Below are 23,912 nucleotides of genomic sequence, written 5' to 3' on the forward strand. Positions count from 1 at the left end.
GTTTCTTCACTCTTGATATCTCATTTGTTCTATTGCACACTCATGCATACAATCAATTTTATATTTCATTGTAGGGGCTTATAGCTCCTGCTATAATATTCACTTTATGCTGGACACGGTAACTTTTGAAATCAACTTTAAAGTACCTACTATGTTGATACTCCCGCGGGATAAAGCAAATTTTGATAATTATTAATATGCTGACTTTTGAAATTATACCCAGTGTAGCTGGACGTAGTGATTTTTGATAATGACAACGATAATCAATCTATATTTCCAAAAGATTTAAGTCCATTTTCAATCTAACCTTAAATTTATCTAACATTAAACCAGAAGTTACACGCAAATAGATTAAAATATTCATCTCAACATTTCTTAAAAATGGACATGACGAATATACTCGTCGTCAAGAAATAACAATTTTTTTCGCTACGATATATTGTATACTCGTCATGTGAAAAAAATAATTAAATCTAAATTTTAGTGAGGGTTAAAACATATTGGTTTTAGATATTTTAGAATATTTTGAGACATTGACGAAATAAAACGAACAGTTAAAAAATACACTGAAAAAACTGCATGCAACGTGGCGAATGAAATATCTGCTTGTTGCTATCTAGAAATATCTACTTTTATAATAAAATATCTACTTGTTGTATAGACTTTTAAAACCGGACTAGGGTTCTAAGAGTTTAAAATTCAAAGATTAACAATTAAATAAGATGCAATATAGGTATTGGGTAAATTAATAGGTGTTTTTAGCAATATGAGCAAAGTTTCAGTTTCTAGTAGTATAAGAAAAATTTGAACGTTTCTTGTGACTTGTAACTTCATGTTTCAATTTTACTGAGGCAAAATGGTATAAAACTTACGGACGGGAGTATAAGACACCGTAGTTTTAAGTTTCAAAAACAGTGTCAACTTTAAATGTCTTTTGACAGCAACGATTGACAGCACGGACAGTGTATTTAACCGCCAAACACTTCCTTTGTCCATCTCACCACTGCTCCAAAGTTCCCTAAACTTTCGCCGATAGTTTACCCAGCTGTACAGTTTGATCATGATCCCCGTTTCATTGGAACCTTTTCGATTGTCAGCCTTCGAACAGGTAATTTAATCCTATTTGTCGAAACACCCATTCAGTCTCGCAATTGTTGGTACACACATTAAATCAGAATAACTTTTTCTTTATAGAAATACATTTCTTTTTAGAAGTACATTTATATGTACCAAAGGACTTCTTTGCTAAATGATATCTGTTGAAAATTTTGGAAAAATTACAATTAGTCTGATTACGATAACTTTGTGACGAAAATTTAAAAAATGTGATTTTTAGATTCATATAAGTAACATACAGTCTTTTCTCGATATATGTCCCAAATATCTAGCCGATAAAAGTCCCAGAACTGTCCCCACTGCCGCGGGGTATACCCCAAAGCTTGAATGGCTTCAGTCGCCCTGCAGTGTAAACATAGTTCGACCTTCTAGCCGATATATGTCCATGGGTAGACTCGTGTTATGGACATACATCGAGAAAACACTGCATGTGTATACATTCTGAATATTTCATACAAATTTGTCAATTGATTTACGAGTTTTAAACGATTAAAAATTGTAAAACTTATAGTTTACAATTTTTACCATTTTTAATCGTTTATAACTCACAGACCATCAGTTTCTTTGTAATTAATCAAAACACATTTTCCAAATTTTCGCTACGACCTCAATTTTTCCAAAATTTTTATTACACATCATCTAATAAACTAAGTTCGGGAGAAGTTCAAACACTTTTTGGGTCTACTGTATAAGACAGAGTGAAACTCATTCTCCTTTGACTTTTCCCACAGATGGGCCATTTACGGGAAACGCTATTGATAGGTTGGACAGTCGATAGATAAGTCAGTTCGTCGCGAAGAATTCGAAACTATTGGTAAATAAAGAGCATCGAGCACTCAAGAGGGAGACACGTAAAATGTGTACATACACGGGCGCGCGCACACACACAATGCACACTACGCATAGAGGAAATACGTTTCAGTAAGTGCGCGCTCCGTCAATTAATTTTAAATCGCTCCGAATCGAACGTGAAACTAATCTTGACACGTTTGTTCCATTATCTCGGCCTGGATACGATATCGCTAATCACGATCTATCTGGGGACACTCTCGACGACAGAGACAGGAACAATTTCTGTCTCACGGCACGCAGCATTTCTTCGATATATGGCGGGACAAAGGTAATAGATTGCCGGGGAACTTTTGAAGTTCACGGAACCAGGCACTTGACGATCGATAACGGCGTTTATCGGTGACAAAATTCGACCCCACGCGTGCCGATCACACTCCCAGTCGCTGGTCCAATAATTTGAGAGACCGGACCTTGCCCGGAGTCAATTCGTGTCGACATGTCTAAGAAAGTGCTGTTCCTGATCTGCATCCTCCTGGAGGACGGTAAGTGGCATACGTAACTCTCGACGGGATCCAATTCCGTAAGCAAATTCATGCAAATATTCTTAACTCTCCGCGCAGTTCTTGCGTCCTCAAATACCAGGCATGTCAACATCCAGGATTATCCGTACCACGTAAGTCGATAAGATCTGTCTTTTATATTTAGTCATACGAAACCTGTCCAATAACCATCTTTATATATATTTAAATTATTCAGAGAGATCTTAAATGAATTGCTTTATCTAAGTACGTATTATGATGAAAATCGTAGAAAATTTAAATAAATTCAATCTTGTTGTTTCTACAAGCCAACCCATATCTTTGTGATTTGGTGATTACTAGACTGCGGATTTTTATGGAAAATAAAAATTGTTTGCATCGATTGCACAAAACGGAATTTAAACATAAGTGTTATTCTTCCTTTTGTAATTTTAATTAGCTGAGACTAGTTTTTGGTGTTATTAAATCCTTTTAATTGGTTTTAAATTGTGCCTACTCGTTTTTTTTTAATGTTAATAAATAAAATCCACAGTCCAGTGATTGCACTAGATCTACAGACCACTGGAAGTAGAGATGGGATCAAGCACATTGCCCATAGGTTTGAATTTAATTTGATAGTTCCGAACAATCCACTAATACAGTGTCTACTCGATAATTGTCCAAAACACGGGTCTGGCCAGGGACATATATCGAACATGTATATATTACAAGTAAATATTATTGGAATTATATCATATTTGGTATCATTTTCATTGGAAAAAAGGCCATGAAGATAAAGAAAATAAAGAAGTTTTGTTATTGAATTAGTTGTGATCTCCTGGTCTCACACTGATATACTCACACCGAGGTCACTCTAGCTTTAGGGCCCCTCTCGGTGTATACCCCCCGGTAGTGGGGATAGTTCTGGGACAATTATACGCTAGATATTTGGGACATTTATCGAGTAGTGACTGTACTTTGAAAAGACAGCAATAATTTCAAGTAGATACCTAGATAAGGTAGATTTGAACACTTTGTAATTGCTTCGAGAAACATAAGTGGTATTTCCGAGTATACTCGAACTCAGGCCGAGTAGGTTTGAACCTACTACGATTATAAAACTCTCTATTTTGTGAAATTGTTAGTTTTTGCTGAAGTAGTAAAGATTACATTTATTTATCCATATATTTCTGAACAGACCTAATTTGTCTCTTACATTTTGACGAATGGTATCTATTTATGTTTGTAAATTAACTCTTTGCACTCTAAGCTATTTTAACTCTAAAACGAAACATTTCTTCCGACCTAGAATATTTCGCTTCTATATATTTTTTTCATGTTATACATACGAAAATGGTGCTATTTACTCGTACAATACAGAAATGTTTAGTAATTTATTAAATGCAAACGAATTTAATAAAGTAAAACATATTTTGAATAATGATGCAGCAATTTTTAGTGGTACCTCACAGTCGCCATTCGAGTGCTAAGGGTTGAGAATTCCGAAATAACATTTGGTTCACAATCTTTGATCTCTCCTGGAATAATTCTAGTCTAAATAGTTAGAAGTCGGTGTTTTAGTTTACAGAATTCTTTCAAAAATTATTGAGAAAACTTTTTCGTCTGCAAGTTAAATACTTTTTTAATACAGTAAAGCCACTATTAATACGGCACAAAAACTGTGGCGGTATTCGTACAACATGAAAAAAAAAAAAATAGGGGATGTGTTGCACGGTATATACACGGTATTTATGCGTTATATTTACATTTTCGCAGTGTAGCAGGACCAGATGCGACCGAAAGAAAACATTAAAGCGTGTACAACGAAAAAAAGTAGACAGAGTAAAAGTATAAATGTAATTGTTTGCATTACTTCAAGTCAAACATGGAATGGCAAAACATTTTTAGTTTAAACAGTCTTTTTTTCCAAAATAATAACAGTAGATTACTGTTGTATTTTAAATATTCACTGTACGTTTTTAATTATTTCTCCTTGTAGATTTTGTAAACGTATGTTTTCATATAGGTGAAACATATTTTTATAACCTACAGTCGAGGAACAAAATTAAGTGGACATCATTTCAAAACTAACCTTTTTAACATTGAACCACACGTCTTCAGATTTTTTGAGATGTTAGAAGGATTAGATTATTAGATAATGTGTAAACAAATTTTTCTTGAATTGTTGTCACGATTTTTAACTTTTTCATCTGTGCCTATAATGAAAATTTAAAACATAAGTTTCGTAAGTTTATTAATATTGTGCCTCGTGAATTTAATTGACATAAATCGTTTCTTTTCTGAGATACGAAGTAAATTATCAATCATATGTCAATGAGTCACTTCTTTCTCTGCAGTATCGAATACTTTTAACACGAACTCTTATACCTTTCGCCAATGAGTCACTCTTTTATCTAATATTTCTACGAACTTATCATGTAGTACAATAAACAATATCAAGTAATCCCATATTTAATACGAATTTCCTTTCGTACATTTGGACAATTAAGTACAAACTAATTACAGCCATTATTATTTTATATATTTAACTTAATTTTTTACAACTTGTAGAATAGCATGCAGTGTGGACCACTAACTTTGACCACCTTAAATATTTCCGTTATTTGCAATAATATGAAAAATAATATACACAAAACTTGCATGGTATAGAGGGGGAAGTATCGTGATACAAACGTTGTTTATATGAGTAAAGGCGTTTCAAGGTCAGAGATCTCATCTTAATTTCTTTACACGGATTGACCCACTTTTTGTATTGTGAGTCGATAGAAATTCTACATAAAAATATATTCACCTTCGTATTTTCTAAAATTAATAGTTCGCGAGATATTATCGAAATAATTTTCTGAATCGCACACAAAAGCGAGTATTTACTTCAAAAATCGTTAGTAAAGGTTTTACTTGTCTTTAAACATATAGCCCAATGTTCAATGGCGCCTTCGAGAACTTCATTCGAATGCAAAGAGTTAATGTTAGTTACGGTGATTTCTCTATATATGTCGTCAAGGCCTGGATGATAAACGTCGCGGAGTTATCCTCACTATCGCGGGGTATACCCCGTGAGGGTATACTCCTGGACGATACACGACGCTGGCAAGACCCGTGTTGTTGACATAAATCGAGAATTCACTGTAATTGCGTGAAGCAGCGTATCGATTCTTGTACACCAGTCCCGTTCAGCAATCGCCCGTGCGGGCAGAGAATTTGGTTCCCCGGGCATAAGCGACTTGGCGGGCAACGAACCACGCCTCCTTTCAACGGTTCAGTATAAAACAATATTTTTCCTGCTGACGTCACATGGCCCACAGCCATGCTTGCGGGCTTCGACCATATATCCTTAGACCCAGCACAGATAATTTTCTTTCAAGAAAAGATAAAGGAACAGGTGACGTCACAGGTTCCAAAGATGTATAAGCTATGCTCATCAACCAACAGGACAGTGCCAACGCTTGACTTGGTATTACCACGAAGGTCTGTCGTGTCAGCCATTTTGGAATTATCTTGTGACGCAACATGTTCCCCTTATCTTTTCGTCATTGGATCCTCGGCTTTCCTATACACGTACTATACCTACGCCGAGTCTATAAGTACAGTGTTTTCTCCATGTATCTCAACAACACGAGTCTCGCAAGCGACATATATCGTTCAGGTGATACTATTATTCTTTCATCCACGTGAACGTCGTACCCGACCCGTATTATGTTTACACTCCTCGGCGTCCGAAGCCTCTCGGGCTTCGAGGTCCCTCACGGATTATACGCCGCGGTAGTGGGGATAGTACTGCGACATTTATCAGCCAAGTATTTGCGACATATATCGAGAAATGGCTGTATAGTCTATGCCCGCGGGCATTGGCGGGCCCTCTTGTCCGCCGCAAGGCTTGCTGAACGAGACTGTTGCGCACCGTGATACACCGCGCAAAAACATGAGTCGGACCGAGCGATGTTGACGGAAGCGTCGCGTTGTCACGTCGAAATAACGAACTGCGATTGAACCGGTTATCGTTCTTCCGGCACGCGTTCAAATCACCGTCGTCTGTAACGCAGGTGTCCATCGAGAGGAACAGGATTCACGTGTGCAGCGGCGCGCTGGTGCACGAGTCCTGGGTCATAACCGCAGCGTCCTGCGTTTTCGGGCGAGTATATCTCTCTCTTCCGCGGAATTTATGCCGCGCCACGCAAATTGCTTCGCCGCCGTGAAAAAGTCGACGAATTTACGGAACCGGTGGTTGCTTGCAGGGCTGACCCGTCGACGGTGTTCGTGCGAGCCCGGACCGGCAGGCTTGCATCCGGCGGAGATGAATTGGAGGCGAGCGGCATCGTGGTGCACGAGGATTTTGATAAATACGTCCTGCTGAATGACATTGCGCTAATAAAGGTACACGGGACGCTTTTAAAAGGGGCTGAAAGCACATTTATTTCGCGGCACTTCGGCCGCGAGCCGGATGCCGGGCGTTTATCACGCCGGCACACACACACAGCCACACGCACACCGGCCGGAAATTTTGTCACTGTTTTTACCGTGTCGATAAGGTAAACCTGAACTGGTCTACTGCGAGCAGGGATTCGGAACAGTTATAATGTCGGCTTCGGTCCACGAAACAGATAAGAAGAATCGAAATAATGTTATGAAGATGGTGCGGGGTTGTATACAGTGACTCACGAAAGTATTTGAACACTTACCATGAAATACTTTGTTTATTATAATAAGTATATTATACAATACTTACAGAAATCTTATTAACATTGTAAATAGGTATGACTCTCTAGATTATACAGGTCAAGTTTCAAGTGAATCGAAATGTGTATACAATAGTTATGAATTGTTTCGCACGAACATAAACTTTGCTGATGCCACACCATGTCAGACCTTTTTCACCTTGATTGCGAAACAATCCCTGTGGATTTATACAGGGCGTCCCAAATATGTTGTATTTCCTTGGAAAGGGTGATTCCTGACGTCATTTCAAGTAACTTTTTTCTTTGCGAAAATGGTGTCCGTGGCTTTGTTGAGGAGTTATCAACGAAAAACCACGGACCAATCGGAGCGCAACTATAGCGGATCGATTCCGGCTCAGCCAATGCTAACGCCACACTCATAGGGAGCTGTCGTCGAGCCGGGATCCTTCTGCTATAGCCGCGTTCTGATTGGTCCGTGTTTTTCGTTAATAACTCCTTAATAAAGCCGCGGAGAACATTTTCGCAAAGGAAAAAGTTACTTCGGATGATCTGAGGAATCAACCTTTTCAAGGAAATACAACATTTTTGGAACACCCTGTATTTTTCCGAGGACTTCTGCAACACCTAGAAGATATATATTGATATAGATATATAAGATATATATTGACCCTTTGCGGACCGAAATGTTCCCTATCCGTTCTGTTGAAAAGAAAATCTGCTCCTTCTGGCCACGGAAATCAGAATGTTTTGAGTTTGATCCCGAAATATAGTGTATTTTCATTCATAGCTACGAATAATAGCACGTTATGCTTTTTCACGACAAAGAATAGCACATTTCGGTACTCTGCCCTGCTGCGAAAAATAGCACGGTTTACCGTTAGCCGAGAAAAATATCGCGTTTCACAGATTGCCTAGAATTCTACAGTAAACTCCCCAATAACGCGATTAAGAAACAAAAAGCACTGCATACACTAGCATCGAGTATCATCTCGTAATATTAGAATTGAAATATCTAATCTAATTGCTTTCCCATATAAAAACTTTATAATTTTTTAAGGGGTTTTTATGATTTTATGGTTTCTTAATGTTTTTTTATGGTTACACTTTTATTCTTTTTACATTCTTTATGAATCTATGACGAAAATTATATCGTCCTCGAAACCATATCACTTTTATTTGAAACATTTTTCGATATCATCAATAATGTCAGAAATATTCGAGTGGTTCACTTCAAATGGGACAGTTATTTATTTTATGTGGCAGTAAATATGTAGTACATGTACAAAACATAGTTTAAAACGACTGTACACTTACAACATTTTAAATAACTTTTTTATCGCGTTACATTGCAGTTCCCTGTACCTATTGAAAAAATATTAAGATGAAGTTTACATGTGAAGAGGAATCAATGTCTAAAGAAATAAGTGGAACTAATTCATTTAATTAACAATATCAACGTACGGCTATTTTCGTGATGGATTCAAATGCAGTCTTCCCGAGGAAAAAGAAATTCACTCGTAAGACAAATGAAATGTGCCACTTTTCATTACGTGCATGAAATTAATCTCGCACACCATGTATTTGTGGTATTATTGATGAGCGTAATGCAAATTGTTAAAACAAATAGCTATGAAAATGTTGATGCGAATATCAACGTCAAGTAAATACTTCAAACGTTCGTCCGAAACGGATATTGATTAATTTAATGGTTATTTATTTTTAATAGTGAAAATGCCCCTTCTAGCAGCTTTATAGCAGTCGTTCCTAACTAATTGACATTGTTGACGTAATTGTAACGAACATTTGACGATGAAATTACGATATGACTTCTTTCGATATCTTTAACAGTTATAAAAAATATTGAAAATATCCGTGTCCCTCGTGGTAGCCCTATACAGTGTTTACTCGATATATGTCCAAAACACGGGTCTAGCCACGGACATATATCGGCTAGAAGATCCAGGGTGACCGAGGCCACTCGAGCTTTGGGGTCCCTCACGAGGTATACCTCGCGGCAGTGGGGATAGTTCTGGGACTTTTATCGGCTAGGCATTTGGGACATATATAGAGTAAACACTGCAATATCTATGTACGCTGCTATAGCTTAGAGCAAAGAAATCGATTTCTTCAGCCGAACAACTGGTACTGAAATATTAATCATTCTCTGCACGGCGGTTATGTCACCATCCCGCACGCATCCGCGAGAGAAAAGAGTTTAATAAACGCTATAACAGTGATGTATTGTTGCTCGATTAAATGCGCTGCGTATATCGGCGCGCAACGGTAATTATTGAGTTAATTATAACGCCGAGAACAAACGGGGTCAGAACTGTTCCGAATAATTGTCCTCGCGTGCGAGGTGTACAGGGTGTCCATTGTCCTACAAGCTTTTTATACAAACTTTACGAGCGTGTACCACAGCTAAAGGTCCGGAATAGAATAGCATGCGATGGAAATTTCATAAATACTTCATTAAAATGCATAAAATAATACTATTTAAAACATGAAGCGTATGGTAATAATCTTTCTTTTGATTCAGCGAGTAGCATAATAGCAGATGTAATTTATACTGCCTGTATAGCAACCCTTAAAATACGTTACCAATATTTTGGTGTCTGTTTTTGTCTTTTACTTTATTTTGTCATGTTACAAATATTATATCTGGGTAGTACATATCCGGGCTGCAGAAAGGGTATGTCACTTGTGATATAAATAATTTGTTTATTTGAAACCTAATCTATATTTCTTTTCCAAAAAGGCTGTTAATTTTTTTCACGCATTTCACATTTTGCTTAATATACAGAGGATAGAAAAATCTATTTGAACAATAATAAGTACTACAATAATGGGCTCATTTTAATTTTACAGGGATGGCAAGAGAACTCTTTCAGTTTTAGAAAACTTTATCTTTCATTTTGTTTTTTATCCTCAACACAGAGTGCTTGATATGGTTATTTGTGATTCAAATATTTAACACATAATTAATAGAAGCTAATACCAAATTTGTAAATTCTATAAAACTAGTTTAAACAGCATTAAAACCGCATTGCAAGTCTCTATATCTTCTACATCGCTTTTCAAAAAATATTTAAGAACTCAAATAGTTGAAGCAAAACCATTGAAAACTACTTGTATCATGCATTTGTTTTATGACATATTAGTCTTATTTTTAACTGTCAGATGAAAGGCATGGAAAAGGTAAATAATAGAGGTTTTTGATTTTGTTAACTGTGTACCCCCACTTTGAAAAATCTTAAAAAATTATATGTCAACGACCATAACGAGATGCTGTAAAAATATAAACTTAGTATCTCATAACTTCTACAAGACATCGGCATGTCAACATTCTTTTTATTTTTTAAAATTCGGTTTCGAAGCTAAAAATTCTGAAAAAATTCATAGATGCACATTCTAGTAGCTAAAATATCCCTGATTTTTCTTAGAATTTTTAATGTAAGAAGATGAGAGAAAATACGGAAAAACCTAATTTTGTTTGTCACCCCATTACTACCCCCCATGGCGACATATAGGGTTGAAAATTGGCACAAAGCATTTTCTTTGGATAAGCTGTCGAATGACCTATTGCAAATTCAATTTCGTTTGGGGGCACTTTTGAATTCCTTATCTGGCTACGCCCTTCGTAACTCGAACATAAAATCAAGGGTGAACGTGTAAATTAGAATGAAAACGATCGCAATCATTCGGTCAAAACATCGAACGTTCTAACACAATTTCTTTTACTATAGTTAAAGGTTCCTGCTCAATTCGGTGAGAAATTGCTGCCGATTGGCCTGCCGGACGAAAATGATACAGAACTCGATGATGGAACGATTTGTTTCGTGACAGGATGGAAGCACAATCTAGTGAGTACTTCTTCGTTTTCCGGAGTATATATAGAGTCCGTTTCGTAGTTTATGAACAATAACGATAAGCATCAGCGCCGTTGTGAAATATTTAAAATTTTCTTCCTCGGTATATCAGTTTCACATAAAATTGAACACGAGTGTATCATCGAAGGATGGTACACGCCCCATATCGCATCACAGCGGAAAGTTATTCTCGAACTGTTCGTTCTCTGCCCGTTAATAATTATTATCGTTCTGTGTCATCGTGTGGTCATTATAGCGCAAATTCATTCATTAAATATTCGCTTCCTCGTGATATCTGATTCAATTTCGGCTCAGACGCGAGTACGGTACATGGTGGATGTTGTAAAACGAACGCTTTTTGCACTTAAATGTTTTCATTTTCATAACGAATCAAATTTATTTCTACTTCATTAGTAACGACGTGATCCTTATGAATAATAAACTGTTCGCTTGTTTGTAACACTAGCTTTACGTAGCACTAAAAGTCACTATTTTTCATTACATTAAAAATATAACAGAAACGTATTTATTTAGATTTTTGGCGACTTGTATTATAATATGCCTTATGAAATTTATACAGGGTGTCCCAAAAATGTTGTACTTCCTTGAAAGAAGTGATTCAAGAGGTTATAAGGTTCAAGAGGTCATTTGAACTTTTTCATTTGCGAAATTGTTCCCTGCGGCTTTGTTAAGGAGTTATCAACGAGAAACGCGGACCAATCAGAGCGCGGCTACAACAGACTCGCTGAGCGTGGCATTGGCATTGGTCGAGCCGGAATCCGTCCGCTATAGCTGCGCTCCGATTGGTCCGTGGTTTTTCGTCGATAACTCCTCAACAAATCCGCGGAGAACATTTTCGCAAAGGAAAAAGTTACTCCAAATGACCTTGGGAATCATTCTTTTCAAGGAAGCACAATATTTTTGGGACGCCCGTAGATGCATATTTACAATCATTGTAAATTAAATAACTTCTAGCCCGTCATTTTGGCAAGTAAATCTACTGTTAAAAAAATAAATAACTAGATTAAAAGTAACTATGCTGGTAGGATAATTTGACCTAGGTAATAATTTAAATAACGTGCACAGTGGCTTGTTAAGTATTCATTGGATAATATAAAGTCTCCTGAAACAATGTGTCGCAGAGTATGCGCTTTTTGGTATAACAGTAATGGCTTTGCTCTACGAAATATACAAGCGAGCAGTACATCAAACATATAAGTTGCCTCATTATGGAGCACAGTAAGAAACAAGAGACGCCTGTAACAAGAAACTGTCACGATGACAGTGCGAAATCGGGACACTCCAAATCCTACGGAAGTGGCGGGAGACAAAAAACTGAGAACATCGTGAACATCATTGTCGTCCAGTATCCCTTTTATACAGCAATTACTTAAATAAGATACCAAGTAGACAAAGAGAAATACGATCTTAATGACCTGAAATTTCTGTTCCAATTCAAGCACCATAATACACTTAACCCTTAAGCACCATGAACAATGAAACTTACACAACAATTATAGTAGAAGTCGCAGAAACCATTTACGTTTACTGTGTTTTATTCTGAACGCTGAAGCAGGGAATTGAATTGAAATTTAAATCATTTATAATGTGAAAGTTTTGACAATTTGGTAGACTCGAGTTCCTGCATATTATACAAACAAATCAAATTATGCAGATTTGACAGTAATCCGGCCGCCATAGTCGCCAGATCAAGACTTGTCCCCTCACTCTACCTTCCCCTTCTACCGCGCTATTCCCCCACGCTTCCGCCACAGCCTGGTCACGTGACGCGTTCCGTCTCTGTCGTGCCTGTGTCACAATGACACGTGACTAACCCGATACTGGCAGAGAGGGGGTAACTTTTTCCCCTCAATTCGTGCTTCCTCCCCTCCTCTGGCGACTGTGCGTCCGCCCCGAGTTAGTTCGACAAAAGAGTCAGTTTAGACATACCTGGTATACTCAGATTTATTCACCGTTTCTATTTTAATGTTAAAGTTTCCTTGTGTTTTCTGATTAGAACTCCACTCCTATTATATCCCCCACATACGTTTGGTAACATATTTTTGAAATTGTTGCACCTTCGATTCATATAAACAAAACTTTTCAATCTTTTATACCCTCCACATACCTTGGGTAACATATTTTTGGAATTGTTGCACCTTCGATTTATACAAACAAAATTTTTTCAATTTTTTGAATCCGTTACACGAGAATTCCCCCTTGAATGGTACGACATTGGCTTTTGCTTGCCTGTAAATCTAACGAACGAACGAATGAAAGACACAACAATTTGTAGGATGGTCCAGGGGAATCGCAGCTGACAGCGACAGCGGTACCAATAGTGAATCAAGACACCTGCATCTCGATGATACCCAGCTACGAGCCGGTGTTCGAGAAAATGCTTTGCGCCGGTAACATGACCCTCGGGGTGGAGACGTGTCAGGTAAGATGAAGACAAGGGAACTTTGGGTAGGGGGTGAAACGGTGGGCTGTGTGCATTCGCGAGCCTCGACAACCCTGCGACACCTAAAGGCTCGTACAGATCTGAACATTTCGACGAACATTGCGCCGAACAGCGAACGAAACGCAAAATCGACATTCATTTCGACGATCCGAACGGCGCGATTTTGCGTTTCGGTCGCTGTTCGGCGCAATGTTCGTCGAAATGTTCAGGTTTGTGCGAGGTTTACCCGTTTGCGTTCGTGCGCACGGTCGATCCATCGCTTGTCGGTTTTTCGACATACATCAAAAGCCTCGTACAAACCCGCATATTTCGACGAACATTGCGCCGAACAGCGACCGAAACGCAAAATCGCGCCGTTCGGATCGCCGAAATGAATGTCGATTTTGCGTTTCGTTCGCTGTTCGGCGCAATGTTCGTCGAAATGTTCAGGTCTGTACGAGCCTTAAGATCCTGTAGCGTCTGCTAAGCAGATCCCCCGACGTCGTCCTCGTCCTCGTGCGACGCCGCTCGCCGAGAGTCTCTCGGTCTGGGTTAGGTGTATGTGCATCCGGCGTGCACCGGGTTATGCTGCCCGAGTACCTAAACAGCCCGTTGCTTATGGGCTTCGATGTCAGACGCAACCGTTTCGCGAACAATGAGCGACCTGACACCCAAAAACGGGCCGCTAATGTGTCTGACGGCCGCGTAAACGGGGAGTTTCCCAATTTGATGTGTCGGCAAAGTGATCATTAGGAAGATAGATGGCTCTGCACAATATGCGCTTGCTATTGAAAACTGGCTGCGCCGGACCACCAAGGTGCGGGCGTTCTATTTCTAAAATATTAGTCTCGACTTTATAGCCATAAACAAACCTCATGCTGATGGGAATTTTGAAAACTTCTTTCGATAGTAGTCAGGTTTATTTGAGAATCGTTAATCTTAGCGATACCTTAATCATTCAAAGTCGATTATCCCTTCCAGCTAAGGGGGTTTGCAGAAAACCTTACTTTTTAACATTTTAATTGAAGAAGACTACGAAAGCTACGGGCAAGTGATTCAGCGGAGTGGGGGTAGGCCGTAGTTCAGCCGTAGCCGGCCACGTAGCTGTGACAAGTACATACGGCCTTCCCGCAGGGGCGTGGCTTTGTTCCCACCAGGGCGTGGCTTCGTGCCCGCCGTTCTGTGTATGCCCAGGGCAAGGAAATCGCTGCCCGTACGGGCAGACGCTGAAGAGCTCTGCACTAAAAATGTCCCCCGTTCAGCTATCGCCCGTGCGGGCATCGAACTCCGGCTCCTTTCGATGGTTCAACCTATGACAATATTTTTTTCCCACTGAGATCACATTGCCCTCAGCTATGCGCCTTGTCCGCCGCAAGGCTTGCTCAATGGGACTGCACTAAAATTTCGTTCCTACTAAAAGATAATTGTTTCTTTCCATTCTTAGTTGATGCAAAAGCAATACGATACATTCGTCTCAATAATTTTCAGGGTTTCCTACAATTTTGTTCATTCGATTACATACAACGTCCAACCGAAACGCCGCCATTGTACAATGAGAAATCCTATACACTTAGACGCGACAGTTGTGTTCAACCGTATACACAATCGAATTATTTACCGTATTGTCCTCGCATGCAGTAATGGCTTACTAGGCCACCGAACGTTGTTTCCCTAAAAGGCATAAAAAGCTGAGATTAAACTCGAAGGATATAGCGTTCGGCGCTCAGATTGAATCGGTTCTATTTGCTGGCTCTTGGGATTCCCGTCGATCATTCAACGCGCGCTCATTCATTATTGAACATTCAATTCCGTCTCGTCCGGGGAAATCGTCTTTGTTCCACGTTCTTTCATCGACGCGTCAAAATTCCGACCTTTGGGTACATAACGCGGGAACGAGACCGGAAAAATTAAAAAAAAAAAGGAAGAAAGGCGTACGAAACGAATGGATTTGGTAGCTCGTTAAGGGTGGCTGGAAGGGGGAGGAGAGGGGTGCGGCCGATTGTCTTTTATGCGTGCACGCCGCGGCCGCTGTTGTCCCGTCCTGCGATTCAATGGCGATTCGAAACGCTCCCGCGGCTAATTCCGTCTGTCGATTGCACCCAATAAGCGGACAATAAACTCCGCCAGCCGACTCGAGGACCCAATTGCAACCTGGCCACCCCCTCTCGCCCCCAACCCCCGAAAACTGTCTGACGTTCGCCGATAAATCATGCGCGGCGCCCCTTCTCGCGACGAACCGGCAAATTTATACGGACGATAATTAACGCGTAAAATGAACGACAAACAGCTGGGCTACGCTTTCAATCAAGCAATATTCGAGGTAATTTAAATCATCGTCAATTTGTTGCGAGTCTCCGTCGCTCCGAGCTCCTCGATTCAACATCCGCTGCGTATTGTGCTCGGGGACTGTTATAATTCTTTTTTAATTGCAGCGACGATACGGATTCGCGGGGTCATTCTTAATTGCTGTAGAATATTTTAGAGGATCGTTCGAGCCCGAAAGTACGCGCGCAGTGCCGCTTCAACAGAGATTTTAATCTCCTTTTCGTTCGCCGGAAGACGAGACCGTATAGATTAAAATTACTATTTGTTGCTTTTAAAAAGTTGTGGTACTTTTTGATGGGTTGTGTTTAAGGTTGTGATTGTAGATATTTTTTTTCTAATTTTCTGATACTATAAAAACATTAGGTCGTAAATTCTTACAACGAACCAATACACCGCACCATGGAACCAATACACCGTACCAATACGTTCCTTACAACTTCATAAAACCACTCGAGAGTGAAATAAATTCCTATACAGGGTGTTCCGAAAATGTCGGAAAACCTTGAAACAGGTAGTGGTTTCTAAGATTGTTTGAAGTAATTTTTTCCTTGGCGAGAATAGAAAAAGAACTAGAAAATCTTCTTTTAAGAACTAATCCCAAAAGGACTAAGTCCCTGAGGGTAGGTTGTTGATTCATGCTGAAAATTGTCATTGCTGTAGAATAAATTTTCCATAAACACTTTAAATTTATTAAATCATCAACCAGTGAGTAATCCATCAAGATCGCAGGAAGGCCATGAAATTATAAGTATCGCCGGATGCGTTTCAATTTTAAAAATATAAAGAAAAAAAAAATTAAAATATGAAGAAAAAAAATTTTTTAAATATAAAGATAATCATAAAATCTCGAAAACTGTGACCTCAGGAAAAATTGTTGCTTCACTTTAACATTTTTTTTAAGGCAATAATAAAAAAGATACTTAGGTGCTCAAGTTGAATGGGATACCTTGTACAAGTTTGCATCTTTTGCATCTATTTTAGTCATCACAAACTTAGAGTCCGAGTTTCTGGTTGATGATGATTAATTGCAAAGATCGATCACGGAATAAATACCTATCGGTTAATAACGTTTCGGACCCGAGTGTCTCGTAAGACATAACACAAAAGATGCTCCGCGTTATCAGCAATTGAATGTGTATGGTTGAATGGATATTGAGCCCTATTCACGGCGCATAATGGAAAATTATCACAATGCACGGAGATTTCAACGCGCCCCATCGTTATAATAATAACTATAAATTCGACGGCGCCGCGTAAAGAGCGATACCCTATCGGTCGGTTCTCCGGGCCAGCAATAGATTCCATTTTTGCCCAATTTTCGCACGGAAAATACAATCTCCCCCCCCCCCTCCCCGTCCCCCTCTCCACGAAAGTCATATAACTCAGTCCCGCCTTTTGAAATCAGGTGAACGCGCTGCTGGCGATTCGAATATACGATTTCTGAATACGATCGCGCTTTAAGAGAGGGAAACTAATTGGAATTTTCCAGACCGCTCCCTGGAAGCGATTCTAACGCTCTTTTGGAAATAATTGTCAGCCTCGGCAAAGAGAAGTCTGATGATTTATTTTCCCGTCCCGACGATTCGTTTGATACATCGACGCGACGTTCTGATTTATAACGCTGGATAACGATAGATAGAACATTTTAACGTGAATTATTGTTCGACGTTGACTTTACGAACAATCCCATAACTTGAACTAATGTTGACTTCACCGTTAACATTGATCTCTAGAAATGTTTGCATGGAAGAGTTGAATCCAACATTTTGTTAATGTTAAACCAGAAGTTGATGATTCAATTTTTGTCAAAATCCTTATCGTGTTACTTAGCTAAAATATCCGTCGATACATTATCTACGTTGTTCACTGTGAGTGGCTGTATTTCTATGCTCCTCGTGCATCGTCGCTCAAACTCAGGTCTGAGCACAGTGGTCTAAAACGCGAGTGACATTTTGGTATGACTTCTAAACTATTAAAGATATCGAAGTGATATTTAGGGTGTAGAATATTAACATGTAATCTTTTTTAATAGAGCATAATGTAACATACTTTTTGTTTATTTAATAGCTTTTTTTACTACTTTTTAACTATATTTCCAAACTTAACAACTTTTAAAAACAAATTCAGCTTAGTAAATATATTATTTCTCTAAATTTTCGAAAAATCGCTCTTTAACCAGTTAACTGTGTTCGACGAGTATACTCGTCATGAAGAAATTGCAATATTTTGTGTCATGACGAGTATACTCGTCAAGACAGCTATAATTCAAACAGCGATTAATTTTTGCGACGCAACTTAGGTACACATTTTTCAAAGAGGTCGCAACAGCTAACTGGTTAAATAAAATTTGGTTTAGTGCCTAAAGTGTTGTTTTACTACCTATGCGCATAGCCACACGGACGCGGGCGACTTTAAACAATAATAACTTGTGATATGGGACGAGATGGGATATGCTGAAAATACTCCTTTTTGTGAAATTCTACGATCTCGTATGATACAGAAGATATTCCTTGCGGAGTCTTAAGAATTTTGAAAATTTTCTACATTGAATTTGGCATAACATGTTTAATACATTATAAATAGTAATTTTTGTGAACGTGTTAACATTGACGTTGCGACGACACAATATCGTTGGTAATATCGTGACACCGTTTTATCCGAGAAAGGGGGACACGATGACCGGTGGCGTTACGGCCAAATACAGTGATTTCTCTATATATGTCGCCAAGGCCTGGATGATAAACGTCGCGGAATTATCCCCACTACCGCGGGGTATACCCCGTGAAGGACCGCGAAGCTCGGACACCCAGGAGTGTAAACATAACACAGCTTGGGTCTCCTGAACGATATACGACGCTGGCAAGACCAGTGCTGTTGACATATATCGAGACTTCATTGTAATTGGCTTGGAGTAACTCGGTAGCACAATCGGGCGACGTGATCCTCTTTTCGAATCAGCGATGCATTAGCAAATCAGCGTAAGCGGTGCTGCGAGTAATCACTGAAACTGTCAACCCTCGTCTACTTGCAGGGTGATCCAGGTGCTCCGCTGATGGAAGGCCAGACCCTGATTGGCGTTCTATCCTATGGATTAGGGTGTAAAACTATGATACATCCGGGCGTGTACACCCGTGTCAGCAGTTATGCGCCGTGGATCTCGGCGAATTCCGGCATCCGCTATACATGAGATGATATTCCGGAAACTACAATGTCAACACTGCTAACCATTACCGCGAACGCTATCGCGCGTGCGGCGCCGCTTCGAGCGGAGCGGAAAAGTTTCCGCACGTCCGCCCGCCTCCTCCCGATGCCAAAACGCTCTCGTAACTTTACAAATTTGTCGAACGCTGCAAAGGGCTCTATAGAAATATAATGGGGCCGGGGAAAGAGAATTCCACCTATTCCCAACGCACGAACGACTTCCTGCCGCCATATTGTGCCCGGCATTTCATTTTTCTCGACGTAGTTCACCTTTCATATGCATTCCCTACCCGCGCCGACGCACAGTGGACTGGAAACCTGCTTTTTTATGGCCAAAATTATTTTAGAGCTATTTCAAGGTTTCAGGTTATAATACAACAGGTCGTTGAATTGGTCTCGACACCAGCTATAATATTATGGAGTCAACTATAGTAACATCTAAAAAAGCGAGATGTCTCCCCTTTTTTATAAAAATTGCTTTATAAATTTTGTGATCAACTATTGTTGGAAACATTTGACACTATTTTGTTAATCCTGCAAAATTAAAAATACTTTTGTACGATTTATTTTCAACGAGATCGCCATTAATAGAATTAACGTAAACAAAATAAAAAAATATTCAAAACAAAATTTCAAACATGTTTATGTTTGAACGGATTTCTGTCGCTGTTCTCAACGGGAATAAATGTTATTGCGACGGGAGAGGAATGTGCAGAACACGGTTTCCTATGCAGTCAGATTTTTAATGTATTGGTTAGCGGCAAACAAAATGTAGCTTATCTGTAATAGGTGTTAAGACGATTGTGTATGCAAATAAAGGCAAAAAAATTATTTTCTTCTACAAGCATTTTTTCTCTGTTCCTCGTTCTATTGTTTCTTATACGTATTCTCTAATAAACAGACTGCAGGACTTTATGCAAAATTAAAATTTTCTGTGTCAATTATAAGAGACCAGGGTTGAATCAAAATTGAAATTATTATGCGTGTTAACATAAATGAGAAATCATACAATATTCTTAAATTTTTTTGAAGTTTTAATCACTTCATATTTCAATGGTTCAGCTTTATTATAAATCCATAGAATTTATAATATTATAAATTCTATATCAGACGCAGTTACCGTAATACAGTGTCCCATATCAGATACAGTTACCCTAATGTAAATAATGCAAGTTCGTCGTTTTACGGTACGACTAGTGTTCCTTCTTGAGAATTCTTTCTCGAGAAATTTCAGTATTTCTCGAGAAATTTAAATCTAGGGAAATTCTTATGAATCTCATTTATTTTATAACATATAAATTCTTAAATTCTCTTAAATTCTTATTTAAAACTTTAGAAAAACTGAATACTGAATTGAGTAATGGGTTTCTTGTTGTTATTAAAGAAGAAATACCTAAAAGAAGAGACAAGATTGTTGTATCCCTTATGAAATATCTGTATAATCCAGAATCTCTGCAAAAAGATTCAGAAGATACATTTTTTTATTTAACATCCAAGACAGATATGTATAAAATGGCAAAACAAATTCCAAGCAGACTTTTTGGAAAATATGAGAATGATTCTTATGAAAATAGTGAAAAACTTTCAGATTCTCGGAATGAGGAACTATCACTGTTAGAAAAACAGTTAGAATTAGAAATTGTAGACAGCCTTCAAGAATTTAGTGCCAAGAGTTTAGCGGCAGAAGAAAATAAATTCCGGACTCTAACAAAGGAATTCCAAATTTTTGAGTCCACTGGAAAAAGGACACCCAATCATCAGCAACTTTTGGATGTTCTGTATACACTAAAGCCAACATCCACACAAAATGAAAGAAATTTTTCTACGGCTACAGATTTTGTTACAAAAAGAAAGAAGTAGATTGTCTGATTCCACATTAGACGCATTATGCTTCTTAACAAGTCATTTCAAAACAAAAGCGTAATGTTTCGCTTTATAAAAGTTTGGTAAAAGTTTCCCAATATTTTTTTATTTTGTTAAAAATTCTCGGGAATTCTCAAGAATTCTCAAGAAATATAGTCTTATTTCTCATTTCTCGAGAAATGAAAAATGTTGAGAAGTCAGGAACACCAGGTACGATCACAGACATGAGACACGTATACGTTCACACACGCTTACAAGTTTGCGACAGTCCCCGATACAAAAACCGAGACCGGAATATTTCGACGAACCTGTAACCGACACGTTCTTGAACGTCGAAATTCCAGCGGAAAAAACGACGAGCCGGAGCGCATAAAATTTGCCACAACAGTTTCACAGCCTCGTACGAATTCACAATATGCGCGCTGGGACCCCAAAAGGATTATCGATTATCCGGTTAATTAGCGGTTTCGTCGGCTCGTACTTTACTGCGACCCGGTGACTCATTTCCGCGAACGGCAAAAACTGGCCGTTCGCGATTTCGCGCTCGTTCATTAGCAAACTAATAGTATCTTTGCGCCAGGCTAAATGCGCGGGATAAATATCTGGTAGTCCCGATGAGAAATAACCGGCTCAATTATAGGACCACTTGTTACGCTCATACATTAGAAGCCGTGTGCCGCACGCTTATCGACCCGCCTACGTCGGGCCGTGTCGCGTAGCCGCGTATAAATAAGCGAGCAACGGTGAAAACCGAGAGGCGAAATATATTTCGGGCCAAAAATGCGCCGATATTATCGAGCTTCGTTAACGCTCCGTGCCATGCCGCTTGTAAATGATTCAAAGGGCAGATATTTACACCGATCGATTCCGGTAAGTGATACTTCCGTATGCGGTAATTGATCTAATTACGACAAACGACTATTCTTCGGAAGACACGTGACCGGGGAAAGCAATCGGGCCGAAACTAATGCCTAGAACACCTAATTTACAACTCGTAGTTGAAACCCTCCATTGCGTGGCTGAATACGCTGGCAAAAAAAGACAAAGGCATAAGACACTTTATATTATATTTTTGACATAAATGCGCTTTTTATACATCCTGCATTTTGTATACTATTTCTAGAATTAACGTACAAAAACAATTACAGTGGAAAAGTTGAAGAAGAAAATAAGACATGAACCGACCTTGGTACATTGACATTTTTGGTGAAGCTTCACCTTGGCAACCCAGAAATGTTTAACGTTTTACCATATAATCCTGTACATCTTGAAGAGGAAATGCCAAAAATCGAAGTTTTAAAGTGAGGAATTCAATGGTTCAGAAGTTATGCGTGTTTAAAGTTGAGCGATTTTAACACGTTAAGCGCGGAGCTTGTATCTACGGAATTTCCGTTCACGCTGCAAATAGCTTTTTTTTTTTTTTTCGTGAGGAAATGTTTTATACATACCCCGACTCCCTGGGGGAAGCCGGGGTTATGTGGGATTCTCCCCGGGGGGCGGAGCCCCCGGAGACTACCCACTAAAACCTCACGCCCACCTAAGCTACACGGGAGGTGCCTGGATCACGCGAGTACTCAACAGGACACCCCCCAGCTATCATCATACCCCGGGGGAGGGGTTAACCTCCCCCACTGCCTACGCTATAAGACCCCGGGCGGAGGGACCCGCCCGGTGTCCCCATCCCTGGAGCCTTCGGATTGGGCTTCCCGAGCCCCAGCTCGGTCCACCCACAGCTCCCGGAGTCTTCGTGCCCCGCTCGGAGCCGGTATCCCGAAGGAACCAGCCCCGGCCCAGGCAAGAAGACGCCGCCACCGGAAGGAAGGGCCGTCGGAGGCGTGATCCGGCACGCCCCGACCCTTCCTCACCCAATACCCCCCACGGATCCCCCTCCCCAATCGGGGAGGGACGGACCGACACCCCCGTACACGGGGAAACTAACCCGGGGGGTGTCGGCCTATCACGGGGGGAGCTATGCTCCCCCCCGGGGGCCCGGGTCAGCTCACACCCCGGGCCCCCAAGTACACCGCCCCCAGTAGTGGGGGCGTAACAGGGCGCGGGGAAACTCCCCGCGCCAACCCCACCACGCCCCCAACCACCGGGGGCACACGCTGCAAATAGCTAGGAAGCAAGGAACCAGTGAATTCCTCGTCTTAAAACTTCGATTTTTGGCATTTTCTCGTATGATACGGTAAAATGTTAAAAATTTCTGGGTTGACGAGGTGAAGTTAAGCCGCATTATTTTATAAATATATTTCACCAAATATTACATTAATATTTTAGTGATGCGCCCCTTTTGTTGTATAACATCTAATTAATAACTGATTCAAGGCCATTGGCAAGTTTTTAAATTTTTTACGAATATTTGTAATTCATTGGTTAACAATTTGATAGGTCACACTCTTTGATACAGTTTTGTGCAGTTTATAAATTCGGTGAGATTTGTGTTCATTTCGATTTCCGGTTAATTGTATTCACAATTCCTATTTTCATTTCAATCAATAATTTACTGGGATTGGAAGTAAAGCGAAATGTTTTTCCTTCATCTCGACAGTAGACAGCTTTGTCGGCTGATTGGAATGTCTCTTTTCATCGTGATTACGTCTTATAGTAACGCAGTTCGCAACTGCACTTTTAATCATCACCTTTTCTGTGTCAGAAAATCCTTTTCTTCGTAGCATTTTTCTTGTTGACCTTCCTGAGCGGCACAGTTCCATAAAAGCACACGACGGAAAAATAGGTGCGTTTATAGCGATACTCAAGGTTCATACATTCATAAAATGTTTATATATTGGTATTGTCATATTTTTATAGAAACTAATATTACAAACTATATATTTATTTTTTTTTTTTATAACCATATATTTATTCACAAGAAAACAAAATTGCGTTCTATCTATAGGGTTATCTCATCCAGATTACCCGAGAGATGATTCATGGTTTAGCATGTCATAACTAAATTATGTTTCGGCCTGTTTAAATGTTAAGAACGTTCTGTTTTACAGCTACAGATTTTTCAACTTGAAATTTTTGCAGTACATTTCTTTTCAACGTCCTGAAAAATCCGGAGTATGCATGACAGAGACGGCAC

General features: G+C 39.5%; 1 protein-coding gene across 2 annotated transcripts; it reads left to right on the forward strand.

Moving 5' to 3' along the window:
- Positions 1–2,170: 2,170 nt before the first annotated feature.
- On the forward strand, positions 2,171–19,792 carry LOC143353997 (trypsin-1). 2 transcript variants are annotated; one of them, XM_076787651.1, is made up of 7 exons: positions 2,171–2,450; positions 2,529–2,581; positions 6,491–6,579; positions 6,683–6,821; positions 10,870–10,986; positions 13,289–13,435; positions 18,792–19,792. In XM_076787651.1, the coding sequence occupies exons 1-7, from the start codon at positions 2,405–2,407 to the stop codon at positions 18,945–18,947; spliced, it is 747 nt and encodes a 248-aa protein (XP_076643766.1). In that variant the 5' UTR covers positions 2,171–2,404; the 3' UTR covers positions 18,948–19,792. The 2 variants fall into 2 exon arrangements, with proteins under 2 accessions (XP_076643766.1, XP_076643767.1); XM_076787652.1 differs by lacking the exon at positions 10,870–10,986.
- Positions 19,793–23,912: the final 4,120 nt, after the last annotated feature.

The sequence above is a fragment of the Halictus rubicundus genome, chromosome 5 (assembly GCF_050948215.1).
Source record: "Halictus rubicundus isolate RS-2024b chromosome 5, iyHalRubi1_principal, whole genome shotgun sequence".
Taxonomy (NCBI): Eukaryota; Metazoa; Arthropoda; class Insecta; order Hymenoptera; family Halictidae; genus Halictus; species Halictus rubicundus.